General features: G+C 37.0%; 1 protein-coding gene across 1 annotated transcript in view; it reads right to left on the bottom strand.

Annotated features, from left to right (window-relative positions):
• The window catches only part of atp10a (ATPase phospholipid transporting 10A), a 53,700-nt gene that overhangs the window by 11,342 nt on the left and 25,776 nt on the right, over window positions 1-16,582 (bottom strand). The window contains exons 11-15 of the mRNA XM_084424865.1: window positions 11,509-11,612; window positions 10,179-10,305; window positions 9,871-10,055; window positions 6,364-6,715; window positions 1,779-1,855 (exon numbers count right to left, since the gene is read on the bottom strand). Coding sequence (XP_084280991.1) covers window positions 1,779-1,855; window positions 6,364-6,715; window positions 9,871-10,055; window positions 10,179-10,305; window positions 11,509-11,612 — 845 coding nt within the window. The remainder of the gene's footprint in view (window positions 1-1,778; window positions 1,856-6,363; window positions 6,716-9,870; window positions 10,056-10,178; window positions 10,306-11,508; window positions 11,613-16,582) is intronic.

The raw sequence follows: 16,582 nt of genomic DNA, 5'->3' as shown, positions 1-16,582 counted from the left end.
TTACCCATCTATTCTTTATGATACGTTTCCGACAGCTGCACGCGTCAGGCAGTTAACATGTCATCTATCAGCTTGACAGATACTGCCTTGTCGTCTTTAATGGCATTTGGGGATTTTAATCAGTTACAATTGGCCTGACAGAACCATCAGCCATGTTCACATTGTCATTCTCTCAACATCAAGCAAAAAAAAAGGTATTAAAAAAGCAGGTGAGATTAGTCATTACCTTGCAGTGTTTGGTACATTATGTCAACGGGACAGAGTCACTAGCAGATTCTCATTATGGTTGTTTATACTGAATGCTGGCCTCAACGAGATCTCAGATAAGAGCAGCCCTTTAGCACACAGCGGAGAGTGGCGCCTCATTGCGTCCAGATCTTTCTCTGAATTAATTAATGAGACAGAGCGTCAAACAGATGAGCTCATGGCGCTTCCAGTCTCTCTTCTCACCTCAGAAGATTCTGTACGCTTGCCACTGAGAGCGGGGCTGAGGGGGGTGGGTAAGTGTTTTGTGGGCAACGTAGAGATTTTCTGAGAAACCAGAATGAGATTTGCTGTTCCCAGAGACGAACAAGCGGAGGGCGCTTTATAAATGAAGCGCTGAAGCAGCCATATGCTGCAAGTCACCTAAAAGTCAGACTGCTGCCACTGCAATACAGTGCATTTAGGTTAACTGCCGTTAAGAAAAGGCATGGGCCAATATATCAGTGGAAGAGTCCATTTAACAAAAAGGTTGTATAAGGCAGTGCTTCTCTGCCGGTTCTGCTTCAGGACCCAGATTTTAAATCAAGTGGCAAGTTAATACTGTACTATTAACGCGAGGAAAATATCCTAAAATAAAGCATGGAAACGGATGAACTTTATACTTCACATTCTTGCTGAACTCTTCATCAACTAGCATTTTATAGCACACACACGATTTATATTATATAACAAAACTACATACTGTTCAAAACTTTGAGGTCAATTCAATTCAATTTATCAAAAGATCCTAAAAGAAATGCCTCACAATTTTCACAAAAACACTGGTCTTAAGAAATGTTTCTAATACATATTAATATAGAAAACAGTTGTTTTTGTTTTGAACTTTGAATCAAATATTTCATAATATTACTGTTTTTATTGTATTTTAGATTAAATAAATGCAGCCTTGTTGAGCTTATGCGTCCTCTTTTCATTAAAAACTGTTACCGACCCCAAACTTTAGTGTATTTTACTATCCTATCCTGGATCACGATGGTTATAAACATGTAAGCACAAAAGTGTTTGTCAGATTTGTCAAACACATAAAATCCCATTACTGTGGTAATTGTTATAGTCCTTGTTCAGCAACTTACAAAAAAAAAGAAGAAAAAAAAGAAACGGCACATTTGAGTTATAACTCTGTGTAATTTATGCATCAGAAAATATGTAACTATACTCAATAATACGGTTAACTGCATCTTATCATTTGTATTTATGAGATCTACAACTCATAATTGGGTTGTAAACCCCCGGTTGCGAACCACTGGCGTAAGGTACCATTTATCAACTGTCTCTCCATATCTTGGCCAAAACATCTTCATAAAACATGAATTATGTATATCCATGTTTTTTGGTGCATTAACTCTGCAGTCCTGCTCTGCAATGTTCATTCCTCTTGTACTCTACACTTGAGGCAGTGCATAAAGTTTGCTCACACTGTATGCACTAGATTTAGCCAGAATGCAGTCATCTTGTCCATCCCCATCCTCTTTTAAACATCAACACTTTCCCTTGTTCTTTCAGTTTCTCCTCACCTGCATGCCCTCCTGTCCAGAGATTCCGACCCCTACATCAGCCACTTGGATCATACTAACATCATTAGCTCCGTCACCTAGGATGAATGAGAAAAAGAGAGAGGTCAAGAGAGAGGGTATAGGATTTATTAATTCCTGTTCACTTTGCACAATGTCAGCCTGCATAAATGCAAACATTGCATCAGCAGCAAAGTGCTCTGCTGGCAGAAATAAACAACATAAATTAAACGCAAAAGAGCCCAGAAGCAAGCTGTGTTTTCTGAAATAAACCAGAATGACATTAACGGGGTGACATGACTTTACATCAATGTCACCTTTTACACATCTATAGTCTGAAAAATGCTTACTACAAAGTCAAATTACACAGGAACCCAGTATTAGGGGACGGTCATGGTACATTTTGCATGCCATTAATCAGTTTAAGCTTGGTGAAGCCTGAGCTGCAAATTCATATAGCAACGTTTGAACCGCAAAAGATCTAAATGTTACAAATTAACTTCTTAAACTAAACAAAGCACATTGTTAAACTATTAAACTGAAATGGGACAAAGACACAAATGTTGGCTCAACGCTGAAAGCCTCCAATTTTAATGGTTATACATCTTTAAGCTATGTTAGACAGCTAGAGTGGGTTAAAGGTTTGTGTGTTTGATTGTTAGAGTTTGAAATTATGAACAAGCAGTTAGAAAAAAAATGAGTATACAAAGTCAGAACAACCTGAAGGACTTAATTTTTCAGAATATCTGATCACAGGAAAACTTCTAGTGAGATTAGAAATGATGAAGCACAGCTGATAATAGGTTTAAAATAAAATAAAACAATAAAAAAAAAGGCTTTTATTATATTATAATTAAAATCAAGTGTGAACACAATTATAAACACTAGAATAAAGGTGTGGCCTTTTTGAAAGAAAATATAAACAATGATAAGACAGTCACATAATTATGAACCAAATTGGCATGTGAATCTTCTGTATGGTAAGAGGCAGAGTGTACTTCAGTTAACACATAATATGTTTTCAAAGATGTTTGTCTTGGACCTTTGAATCTGCCTCGAGGTGGTTTTTTAAAACCATCTTCTGTTGCCTGAGGCATAAGGCGCAGTGCAGACTTGACCCCAAGCTATCATCAAAAGCTGACTTTCAAGCTAAAAAGCTAGTAGGCTTTGAAGTATAAAGAAAAGTAAAAGCCTGCTGAGACCGTCAGTCGCCTTTGTCTAAACTGAAACAAACAAGCATGGCCGCCAAATTCAACAAGACCACCTTTATTTGAAGTACACCAAATAAAGCAAACAAGCTTAGCGTGAGAACCGGTAACATCTGCTGTGAACGTGTCTGTACACCATAAAAGTTTGTTCATTAGAGACGAGGCTCTGATTCATTCTGTAATGAAGTCTGTCAATTTCGAAGGCAAAGGAGTTTATTTGCACCACTGCTGAGGGTCGTTTGAGCACTCCCTCTCACATTTTCATCCAAAATGACAGTTAACGTTTAAAAAAAACTGCTCCTTTCTTTTCACGAGGCATAAATGAATTACAAAATCTTTACGGCAGGGGTATGTGACCTGAGGTAACCCGCTCTTCCAGCAGCCAGGTGGTTCAGCCTCGATGCACCTTGCATCTATCTCTCTCCCTAAAGCCATCTGGATAATTAGCCAGAGTGCTGCGTAGGCTTGTAAATGTGGCATTCTGCGCTGGGGAAAGGACAGACACGTGCTGTCCAGTCACCACTGAAATGTTTATTTGGCAACACTGGGTACCATTAATCTCCAAATTCCACTTGCCAAGCAAAAAGTACAAGAAACTACATAAAAAGAACATCTATGCTACCTTTTGTGCTTCTTACAAAGAAAGAACCATTTGTTGTACACAGTTGTAAGGCGGGTGCCAGTAAGTCTGGGCTACCCCGCGAGAAAGCAAAAGGCTCTCCTGAGAATTAACATTTGAACTCTCTCTTGCATATGTAACAGCAACATCCGAGACGCACCACAGCGTGCAGCTCACACCTCACTTTTACAGTCTCCTCATCTTCCCCTGCTCTTCTCCTCCTCACCTAAAACTATGCACCTATGCAATGTTAAACGCGTAAAGTAATTATACATGTTTGGTATCATTTGAAATGTCTCAGTGCGACTGGTACAAAGGTCTCATTCCCAAAGAAGTAAAACAAAAGGTATTCAAGTTTTTAAGAGTTTAGAGATAACATGCACACAGAGGAGGGTGTGTCTTCCAGGCAAATGGCATCCTTCTCTCAAAAGGTGTAAACTCTGAATGCAAATTCCCATTGTTAGCAAATGTTTCCATGTGAAAGTTTCTGTCTTGGTCTGGGTATATAATGAATTGCAACAAGAGGCTCGGGGCGATTTGTAACTCAAATTAGCCTGTGATGCTGAGTGTATGCAAAACACTTCGCATCATGTATTTTATAATGTCAGGTTTGCATCTTCTCTCTTTATTCCAGAGCAATTGATGTTTTGTATTTATTATCTTTGAACTGATTAAGAAATTGCCATGATACATTTACCTGACATTATAAATTGTTACATTTGATTTTATTCCGACTGACTCTGAAATAGTTTTCCCAAGTAGATTAAACGGATTCGTATGTTACCGCAAGTTTTGCGTCAGATAAGTGACGACGAATATTTGGCACTAATTCAAGTGTACGCGTTTTGCAAAGACAAGAAGTGAATTTCCATTTAGGGCAGCAAAAGTGCTGCTTGACCAACCTAAATCTGGGTGTCTCTTACCTCTGTTTTAATTTAATGTTACTTTTGATAAGTGTACGTGGGAAACCAACGTAATCAACGTGGGTTGATTTATATCTGTAGTAGTGGCCATACCTCTACTGAGGTAAACCCCCATTTGGACCGATAAACGGGCTTACACAGTTCTCCCAAAAATACAACTCTGTCATCAAATCTTTTCAAACCTGTATGACTTTTTTCTTTTTTTGCAGCCGATCTCAAATGAACATAGGTTGTACTGGTCGTGCTCTTCCATGCAATTAGAGCGAATGGAGGCTGAAGCTTTGAAGCTTCAAAAAGAATGCAAAAGTTTAATAAAAGTGGTCCATATGACTTTATCAGTGCATAATAATGTAAATATTGTATAATCTTCCCACTGCATCAGTGAGCTGATATCAAAGAACCAGTTCAGTCAAATGCGTGAACAAACCAATCTGGGCTGTGTTTCCCAAAAGCATTGTAAGCCTAAGTACAGGGTGGGCCATTTATATGGATACACCGTAATAACATGGGAATGGTTGGTGATATTAAAGTCCTGTTTGTGGCACATTAGTATATGTGATGGTCACCACCCATCTTGAGGAGTTTGCCCCCTCACATATACTAATGTGCCACAAACAGGACTTTAATATCACCAACCATTCCCATGTTATTACGGTGTATCCATATAAATGGCCCACCCTGTAGATTGTAGAACCATTGCAACCAATGGTCTCTACGATCAACTTAGCTCACAAAGCTTTTGATTATATTATAATATTATTTATAACAAATACATACTGAGTGACTAATACAATCTTTGTCATTGAATACACTTGATTATTCACATTGAGTTGACAGTTTGAACATTCTTGTTTCATTGATCTGAGGTGAATTGTCACTTTCAATATAACACTCACATTCGATTCTTTTAACATTAAATAAAGCACATAAACAGTAGCCTACCTGGGATAATCATGGTCATACTTTGCATGTTGTTGTTTCAGCCTCAATGTCGAAAATTCTATTTCTAAAAAAATAATCATTGAGTGTCGCAGTCGCGGCTGGTTAGGATAAAAACTGTGATTACCATGGAAAAGATCTCTTGCTATTTTAATACATTTAAATTTTGTATCTATTCCTGTGAATATTCAGCTTTGCTATCAGTAGCAATTACTCAAGTTTTCAGTGTCACATGATCCTTTAGAAATCTTTCTAACATGCTGATTTGCTGCTCAAGTAATATTCCTTCTATTCAATTCCTTCTATTATTAATGTTGAAAACAGTTTTGCTGCTTGATATTTTTGTGGAAACTGTTTTTTTTTTTTTTTTAAGGATTATATGAGGGATAAAAAAAAAGTTAAAAATAAGAGCATTTATTTTGAAATATAAATATTTTGTAACATCATAAATGTTACATAAAGGGGGTTGTAATACACTGCTCCTGTGAAAAACTTGTAGACTACTTTAATGGTGCTTTTGTGTCCTTTCTGGAGCTTTCAAGGCTTCAGTCTCTGTTTGTTTTATGTAACTACATGAAAAGAGTACAGAAACATTTTCTGGGCTTGGAACAACACAAGGGTGAGTAAATGATGGCATCTTCAATTCTGGGTGAGCCATTCCTTTAAATCACCAGCATTAGTTCCGTGAAAAACAATGACGTTTATTTGTGTGTATTGTCTTAGTTTGCAGTTGTGTGATGTTTACGAACACTAAGGGCCCATCAGCTGCAGATTGGACTTTAAAAACGTAGTTCTCTTTCATTAAACAAATTCAACTAAACTAAATACTGTTAAAAACCCTGCTGAATGATATGCTGATTAAGCAGTTGCAACAAACACCAATACAATCATTTACTTACCTATTGCCAATGTCATGACCTTGAGCTTGTTGCGCACCAACTTGACCACCATGCTCTTCTGCAGGGGCGTTGAGCGACAGCATAGAACGGACCGGCAACTTCGAGCCACCGCCAGGAACTTGTCCTCCAAACTCTTGTCCAGTGCGTAGGCCAAGGTCCGGCCGTCGATCACCAGCCCTAGCCGGTGCACCAGGAACGGGCTGGAGTGGCCAGAAGAGGCCGGGGAACACACTGGAGAAGAGAAGTGGATGCCAGCATAGTCTCTAGCTGCTTGAGGATCTGGTCGAGGGTTGCAAAGGAACTTGGCCTGGATGTAGTGCAAACTGTTCTCCAGCAATACAGCACAGGTTTCCTGGTAAGAGTCCACACACACACACACAAATTCAGGAAGGTCATAAAAGGACACAATGAAGATCTCACGAGGGTTATACAAGAAATGCAATTACGGTATAAATTATATAACAAATATATTGTACCAAATCACTTTTATTAAAGGGATACTTCACCTAAAAATTTGAATGTTGTCATCATTTACTCACCCTCATGTCGTTCCAAGACCTGTATGACTACACAAACGCAGACATTTCTTAAAATATCTTCTTTTTATTTGAATAGCAATACCATAAATCTTTCAAATCCCTTTTGTGCTCCACTGAAAAAAAGTCATACAGGTTTGGAACGACATGAGGGTGAGTAAATGATGACAACATTTTCATTTTTGGGTGGATTATCCTTTTAAGCAAGGAGAGAGTTATGACTAATGCAACGAGTCAGTGATTAAGACATTCCTACAGTATATGACAACTCTTTGTTTTTTAAAACAAAACTCATGTGGATGCTTCACGTGTTCCCTAACGAGACAAAATGAAACATAACAAAAGCTCATTCAAGTCAGCCCAGCTGTTGACATCTACAGTCTAATAGTGGACAATGTCATGCTGGGGAATACAGATATGGTTTGGTATATGGGTGTTTTTTCAACTATAGACACTTTTGGCCCCTTTAGGTCTAAAGAGGATAAATTATTAACACATTTTAAACAAGGGAATGCAGATAAAGTTTGGTCTAAGGTCATACATACTGTATGAATCACATAAGAATCCTCTTTTTTTCCTGAATTAACAATCTGATTTTCCACCACATCTCAAATAATGTATTTTGCTTAAAATATTATGTGGAAGAAATTGCATTTTAAACATTTTTGGAATAAAATAGCCAACTTTTTTGTCTAGTGTAGGGTGATTTCAAGGCTAATATTTCAATAATTTATTTTGCAAATAAAGAAATTGTTACAAACATGACGAAAAAGGAAGTAAACACTATAACAAACAGTCAAAATAAAAGTCCTGCCGCTGCGCTATCAATATAACGGTCCCGCTTTTGGCACTTATCAGCCAAACAGAATAACTTATTACCTGGTAGGGCTGGGACGGTATGGATTTTTTCTTACCGCGGTTGAAAAGCAAGAAATTCCCGCGGTATTGCGGTAAACCGCTTTAAACCTCAACCAACCTCCCCACCCTCCCCCAGTTTTTTTTTCTTTTTTTTCTGAGACGTCGCGCTGGAACAACAAACACAAAGTGTGGCGATGATAATCTCAGGTACTGTTTATGTGCTTTATTTAATGTTAAAAGCGTGTAATGTGACTTTGAATATCATTTAATGCTCCAGCTTTGTAGCTGTAAAAGCAACAATGGATAATTCACCTCAGATCTTGAAATTAAACAAATGGAAACAAGAACGTTCAAACTGTGAACAAACAAGTGTATTCTTTGACAAAGATTGTTTTAGTAACTCCGTAGCCTATGTATTTGAATAATGTTTAAATGGTGTAATATTTGTGAATTTGATTATGTAGAGTGCTTATCCATTTTCTTGCGAGTGCCATCAAGATTACTCTCTGGTGCCGTGCACTCGCCGCGACTCCGCGAGGGTTGACAAACGCGGTCTTCACGTGAGAGAATTGTGTTAAATAAGCACGTGCATTTAAAAGCTGAGGTCCTGCTTTTGGGGCTTCAAATTATAGGCTATAAGACATTTGCAATATAATTGGGAGTCTGCACAGGGTGTTTATTTTGAAATTTACTTCTTTTTTTTTTATTATTTACGGTGCGGCTTGGACGCGGCGTCCGTCTAAAATAGACTAGGCAGCGCGGAGAGATGCTTCTGGAATGCGCCGCGTCGTGGCTGGTGTAAACACAAGCATTGACTAATGTTAGAGTGGGCGCGATCAGCTCCGGTAGCTGCGTCGCAGCCGTAACGCGCCACAGAGTGTAACCCCTTATGGTGAATAGCCTACGAATGGAATGTTATTATGTGTCATGGAACATTGCGCTCCCCATCTTGCGAAAGGTCGGATTTGCTCCATCTTTTTGATAAGTTTTGTTTAGAACACCTTGAATCCATGTAAGACACAATGTTATTAGACACAATCCATGTCATTAGACACAACGTGAACACATGTGAAGGCCAGTGTTTATTTTATTTTTTATTTTTTTTGCGGTGATGACGGTGACGAGCTCAGACCCGCGGTAGGCGTCACGTGACCGCGGTATTGCGGTAATGCGGTAACCGTCCCAGCCCTATTACCTGGCCATGCCAATAACTAAAAAACTGCAAATATTGGCCTACCACTAATTCGCTTTTCTTTTTTGCATACTTAAAGCTTAAAAAATGATATACCTAGAAGACATTTGACCATCAAATAACAAAGGAAACTGAGATCAGTTAGATTTATAGCAATAAAAACAAATACATAAATAACTAGCCCCTGGGAGATTGAATTGCCCATAATGGAAAAAACACCCATACAGTATCGATGAGTGAGGAGGGAGAAAAAAGAAGAAGAAACAAACAAACAAAACTGACAATAGTGGTAGAAATGGAACTACGGTTTGGGTTTTCAACTGGCACAATCAGGCCTACAGGTTATGGGCAATACCTTCAGACATTTCTGTCATTCCTGGTAGCAAAAAGCACAACAAGAACAATCAAATCAGAGAATGAATAATTAAATACAAGATCAAAACATAAACTCCTCCTGAGATAAAACAGAATTATAAACGGGCTTTCAACACCTTGTGAGAACTGATATTAAACATTTTCCAAACCCTGTAGTTGTAGGTGGGACTGGGCAGCATTCCTAAAATTTGTCAGCTGGAGTGGGCAGTCTAAGAGTAACTGTTATTGTTTTTAAACAATGTTTGTAGTGTTGGGAATTCTGAAACATTTAAGTAAATCAATTCTTTCAAACATTTCAAATTTCAATGAATCAGTTCACAAATTAAATTGAGTGATTTCTGAATTCAAAACAGATGTGCTTGTGGCCCTCAACTTTCATATTGTTTGTAGAGGTGGAATCTGATTAAATGATTAACTAAAGAAATATTAAAACAGTCATCAGATGCAGACAGAATTCTCACTCAGTCAGCAACCAGAGGGAGAAGGAAGTGATGATAAAGAGCAGAGCCCATAAGAAGAGACTGCAGCAGTGCATGTTGGGTGTACCTGTGAGTCAGCATTAAGAGTGATTATCTCCTCCTCAGGGTCCAGCAGTTTGCAAGCATAGGCAATGTTGATGGCAGTCTCTTGTTTATCTCCTGTCAGCACCCAGATCTGAAGGCCCGCTTTCCTCAGCGAGGCGATAGTCTCTGGGACCCCATCCTGAAGTCTGTCCTCAACACCTGTTGCTCCTATTGAAAAAGATGTATATGGCCACTGGTGTATGGCACCAAGCACTTGTGTTTTGAATCCTGAGATGTATATTAACTCTCAGTCCTGTGATGGACTAAGAGTGCTTTAGGAACTAATTTTACCTAGAAGTTGGAGGTTGGTCTCTAGTCGTAATGCAGACTCAAATAGCAGCTCCTCCCTCTTCTGTATGGCTGTCTCGGCCTCCAGGTGGCGCTGTAGCCAACTGGCGTACTCCTCCTTACTGAGCACCTGGACCAAACAAAAACTATCATCAAATCACTGATAGAGATGTAACATCAGCTCAATGATGGTCAATAAATATTATTTGTGATAAATGAGTTTGGATAACGCAGGGATTGCCTAACTGTAGTCTACAATGTCTGTAGTCTACAATAGTTAACTACATCAAAAAAAAAAGTTTCGAAGAGAAAAAAGGAAAAAGAGAGAAGAACGCAATAAAGGTATTCTGGTTGCTGGCTTAAAAAACAAACAGGTGGAGAAAATAAAACTAACACAATAAGAGGCTTGTTAAACTTTAAGCAGCTCCATTTATGTATGATTTCACACTTAATCGTGTGAAAAATAATTGTACCCAAGCTGTTCAAAGCTTCCCTTCTGTTAAGGTGACTTTAGCAACAGTGGATGTGAACCATGCCAACCCCCACCCCCCAAAAAATTCATACTTTTATTAAACCAGTGTCAGATCTTAGCTGGGAATTAGTGAATAAGAAATGAAGAGAAAAAAGTAACATGTTTTGTTGGTTAAAAGTCTATGACAGCAGAAATCTGTAGGCCCGTGTGAGCATGTGAAGGTTTATTGAAATTTTTGGGGGGAGACAACAAAGCAAAACAAGAACAACACATCTTATCACATCAGACTCCCACAAGGACCTCAAGACACCGGGTTAACAAGTCAGAGAAGAGAGTGAGGGCATATATTACCATCCATGAGACATGGAGAGAGAAGAGAGAAGAGAGAATGATGGACAGAGAGTGAGAGAGATAGGGTTGTTGATCTGTCACACAGATCAGCACTCTGGGAAAAAGCTCACACATTTGTAAACCATCTGTGCAAAAACACTTTTTACAAGGCAAACACTTAGTTTGTATCCATGAAGACATCCCAAAAGTGTAAATGTGAAAATAAAAATTAGGGCTTTCAATCGATTAAAGATTTTATTTGAATGATATGTTGATAAATTAAATCAAATTAAATGCACATCAATATAACCCAAATTAATGTAATTCAGTAAATTTAAAAACTTTATTTGTGTAAGTGTATATATTACCATATATTATATTCTTTGCCCAATGCATCACGTCTTACTATTTACATCAAATGCATTGCTTTTTTGTGTTTGTTTTGTATATAATTAATTGTTCTAAATTTAAACATAAAAATGACAGCCCTTACAATATTATTATCTAATTATTAATGAAAGTCATTGTTACCTTTTTGGCAATACAAAGCGTTCTGAGGCCATCTGCAGCATAAAGATTTAAGTAGTTTTGAGTTTTATACAAGATTTTCCTTTGTCGCTTTCCTTTGCAATCATCTGCAAAACAAAAACAAACAACAACAAGAGAATTAGGCAATTCATCAGAAAAACACAATGTAAGCAGACAGCCTAAACTAATCACTTCAGCCTCTTTAAGGTTGGTTCTCTTTGTTGCCATTGGCTTCCTCAACAAGTGTTTTGACAGGTTGACTGGATAACTCTGCATTCTGAGGTTTATCGCTCCTGCGATATTGCTCAGTGCATTGCTTCCTGGCAGGAAGAGCAGAACAAACTGTTCGGGATGATCACTTCCCAACATGGAGGACAGTCAGCCAAGATGAGGGGGTGAGGGTGCCAAACCTCACATTTTCACAGAATGATTCATCACCACCCCTGCAACTGTGGGACGACTGGACCTGTTTTTCCAGAGACTGATGCATTGACTCAGGTATTACATGCTCTTAATAATTCTATAGATAAACTAAATCCCCATATCATGCCCTTACATGACCATCCAAAGAGTGAAAATGAAAACGGTATCGATGTCATCAAATTAAGCAACAGTATTAAAAGGCGAAGTGTGCAATTTTAAACTAGTAACACAAATGGAGCGGTATCATTCATGTCAACAGCACACAGAGTGTGGGAGAACCTATGACACCAAGTTTAATACTTTAGTATGAGCAAAAGTAAGTGGTGCTTCCCATGCACCATTAATGACAGCATGTTTCCCCAAACACTCCTACAGTCTTATTGTTGAAAAGTTGTGGCAGAAGTTGACATACTGGGACTGTCTAAATAGAGAATGTTGTAAGCTCCACAAAACCACCATACTATTCCTTTGGTAAGTCAACCTATGAATGGCTTAGTACACATTCAACTAGGATAGGAGAAAGCATTTTTATTCAACAAACAAAAACAAAAAATAAAATTTTCACCTAAAAAACCCCCCATAAAAACACAACAACATCAATAATAATATATTTGCCTTTAAAGCTTACCTAAAAAACAAAACGCCATCAATTAAACAAAAAACACCAAAAACAAACAAAAACAAGACACCAAAACCTAAACGAAAAACAAAACCAGACGAAAAACTAAACACAGTAAAACCTAAACAAAATAGAACAAAACTACACCAAAACCTGAAACCGACATACCAAAAAATAAACAAACTAAAAACAACAAAAACTAGAAAACTAAACGACAGAAAAAACGAAACAAAACAAGACACCAAAAACTAAACGCAAACCAGGACACCAAAATCGAAAAACAAAACAAGAACACCACCAAAAACTAAATACCACCAAAAAATACACAACAACACCACAGAAGTCCTAGACCTGGCTGTCATAATGGATTGTATAATAACTAACAGCTTTAGTCTGGAAATGTAACCAGAGAGACTGTTACTCACTAAAATAAAAATTACGCACCAGTGTCGAATTACTGAAAGACGGAAATTACTGCCATTCCCACAGCAAAACATGGTGTTCTTTCCAAACATTCAGAAACATTTGTCTTGTGCTTCATATTAACATGTTACATAATGACTGGAAACACACAGGTACTGTTTGATTCTTCCAAATCTTTATGATTGCACGGTCAAAACTGCTTTATGTCAATGAAGTTATAACAATTTACTGGTCAAATCACTGAAAGCTGTGTGGCTCAAGCTGGGATCTGTAGTCTGTTTTTACACATTGTGTCATTAGACAAGCATGGCAAATATCCCACTGCTTCTGAAAGAAGCTATTGTACCTTCAGTTGGTCCACTGTGCTAATTGGAAGCCAACACCCAGAGGTGAACAGTGGTTCTGGATTCTAAAGTACAGGAAAATATACTGAGCATGTGTGTCTCTATGTGCATGAAATAATCCACAGTCTGTATTGAGGCACAGTCTGGGTGTGTGTTTGCAGTCTCATGCTAACTAACCCCACATAGGCTAGACACTAATAAACCTAGGTCTCTAAACACATTTCTAGACTGCCAACTAAACATGTAAGAAAGAGCAAATGAGAGGAAACTCCACTACTTGGAGTAGAAATACTTATGGTCCATATAGTTGGAAAAAGTCAGCACAATCTCAATTTTCAATGCACTAAACCTAAAAAAAATTATTCAGACTCTTTATCTTTTGTAGTTTTATCAACACAGACAGCAGCAGGATTATTAGGCTGTTGTAACTTTAAGACCTGCACAGATCCAATACAGACATGCGTTTTCTTTCTACTATTTTCTACTAAACTATTTGCATTCACTTAAGACACAACTGATTAGGTTTACTAGGATACTTTGTGTGAATTTGTCTTTTCAAATCACAAGACGAGGTGAAGAAAGAGCTCAATTCAGTATTCACGCGCTGTCTGAGACACGGCTTGAGTTAAATATCCTTGAAACGATACATTTACTTGAGAAGCAGCACTGTTTTATTAAAACTATTTATAGACTGCAGCTTGAATAAATATTTTGTCTCAATTCACAAGAAGATTTTTATCACTCGTTTTAAGTATAAGCAAATTAAACGGGGCAAAATCTGTCAGTGCTGAAAAAGTTGAAATAGACTTAATATCTTTGCAGTGTTGCTCCAAGTAAATTCATCTTGATTTAAGTGTACTTAGATATTTTTACTATAAAACAAGACAAAATAATATGATTTTCTGCAGTCGGCGACGAATAACCAGAAATTTGTCCGTCTAGAAGCCCGAATTGTCTGACAATTTGAAAAATATTACCAAAATATATTTAAAAAAAAAATTAAGCATGAATTTATATTATATATTTTACAAAAACATTAACATCCTATTTCTGCTTTTTAGCCTTCTGGAACTGCCATATTGACAAATGTAAGTGCTTTTTTTTTTTTTTTTTTTTTTTTTTACAAAATGAGCAATAAATTGTTTGCTTTTGTAATTTAGCATTACCAGTAAAAAAAACAAAAAAAACCACATGTTCTCTGGTTTATTCTGCTCTTTCCTCAAAAAAGTTGAGCAACTAGACTGCTTGTGACCTATTCTAAGCCATAGTTTTATCTCTTTTTTTTTTAGGCACACGCATTGACATTTAGATATAAAGCACAGGGCTATGTATGTAGTACTTCTGTTCGGTCATTTTTGTCCACAGCATTAGAGAAAACTGCCACTGAGTCGGTTATCGTGCCTGGAATACTAACAAGCCAGTCTACCTATGCCATTAGGATAGTTTATTACCACTAAAACCCTTGGCTACATCAAGAGCGAGGAACAAACTGGAAGCCATCCAGCAGATGTTTGGGTGAAGGGGACGACGGGGACGTGACCTTACTATGTTGGGAATTAAATGTCTATCAGCATTGATCAACTGTGTAAATCAAAATCCAGGGGCCACTTTAAGCACTCCAAAGACATGACAAATTCCAAACATATCCTGAAAAAACAAATCACACTGTCTCACTGTCTGCTCTTAGTATATGGTTGCCAGCTCTCTTTTAATTTCTTGGAAAAGAAAAAAGTATCCATTTAATGTTCTGAAGAAATCAGATGACTTTCGGCCATTTGGCCGTGAGCCGTCATTCATTAATTCTGCTGGAATAGGCCTCATGCACTGTCTAACTGGGACATGGAAAAGAAAACACAGACTTCATTAAAACTTTAATACGATCAACAAGCGTTCTAAAGCATAATCAACACTGAACATCAAAATAAACTAACCCAGAATATTTGATTCATTTCATATGGGGGGAAGGTTTGACAGCATGCCAAACGTTTGTTAATATGAATTCCAAATATAAAAGAGAAGAGCCATTAATAAATAAAATGAATAATTCTTAAGTTACAGACAGTTGAAATTATAGCTGGTGAAATTTATGGAAAGTGTCTTTTAGAGATGAATGGGAATCAATATCAGAACTGTAGCTTCCAACTTTCAATAAGATGAATCTTTTTTCTGTAAGATGTTATGAGTTTATGTTGTGATGACTGGGTTGTAAAAAAGCAATAATTGACAACGGGCCGTTGAATTAATGAAAAATAATGCACCATCAAGGTGGTTATATACACAAGTTTGTTTAAAAACAATAATAAAATAAAACAATTTACTTAGCAACATTAAATTGATTAAAAGTGACAGTGAACTTTAACATTGTTATTCTATACAAATTAGAATCCTAAAAAAAAAAAAAAAAAAAAAAAAAAATGCACGAACGCGCAGTCGAGCACAGAAGACGTTTAAAAAAACAGCAACACTTGATCCATTAATACTAACACTTTATCTTCAATTATCTTTTATATTTATTAAAACGGTACACGTACTGCATTAGATTAAACTGGGAAGGGTCATAGCACTTGCATATTGTTGTCATTATTGTTGTCATATTGTTGGTTTAACGGCTTCTATTGTTTTAATTTGTAAGTCGCTTTGGATAAAAGTGTCTGCTAAATGAATAAATGTAAATAAAAATGTAAATGTAAATGTAAATGTAATGCAAGACCAACGGCCAAGGTCAGGATTTTCATTAAATAATGCATTTCATTTCAACAAAACCTATCGTATACCCCCAGAAATCTTGGAATATACGACACATATCGCATGAGATCATTCTGTAATACTTTTTGTGTCTTTTCATAAAAAGCTTGATGCTGGTCGCTATTCACTGCCATTATATGGACAAGCGCAGGCGGGACATTTTTTATTTTTTATTCTCCTTATGTGGTCTGAAAAAGAAAGAAGGGCTTATGGCATTAGAACAACACCAGGGAGAGTAAATGATGACTTCATTTTAGGGTGAACTAACCCTTTAAGCAGCACAACTGTTTTCTACATTGATAAAAATAAGAACTGTTTCTTGAGCACCAAATTAGCATATTAGAAAGATTTCTAAAGAATCATGTTATCTGAAGACTAGAGAATGGATGCTGAATTTTTTTGAAATATGAAAATAGAAATGTTATTTTTAATTATAAATATTATGTATGAATATTGTGTAATACTATACATTTTTTATCAAATAAATGCATCCTAGGTAAGCACATAAAAATAATAATTATAT

Source organism: Rutilus rutilus (assembly GCF_951802725.1).
Source record: "Rutilus rutilus genome assembly, chromosome: 12".
In the NCBI taxonomy this organism is placed as follows: Eukaryota; Metazoa; Chordata; class Actinopteri; order Cypriniformes; family Leuciscidae; genus Rutilus; species Rutilus rutilus.
The sequence above is the reverse complement of the archived record's forward strand: the minus strand, read 5'-3'. Positions and strand labels throughout refer to the sequence as shown.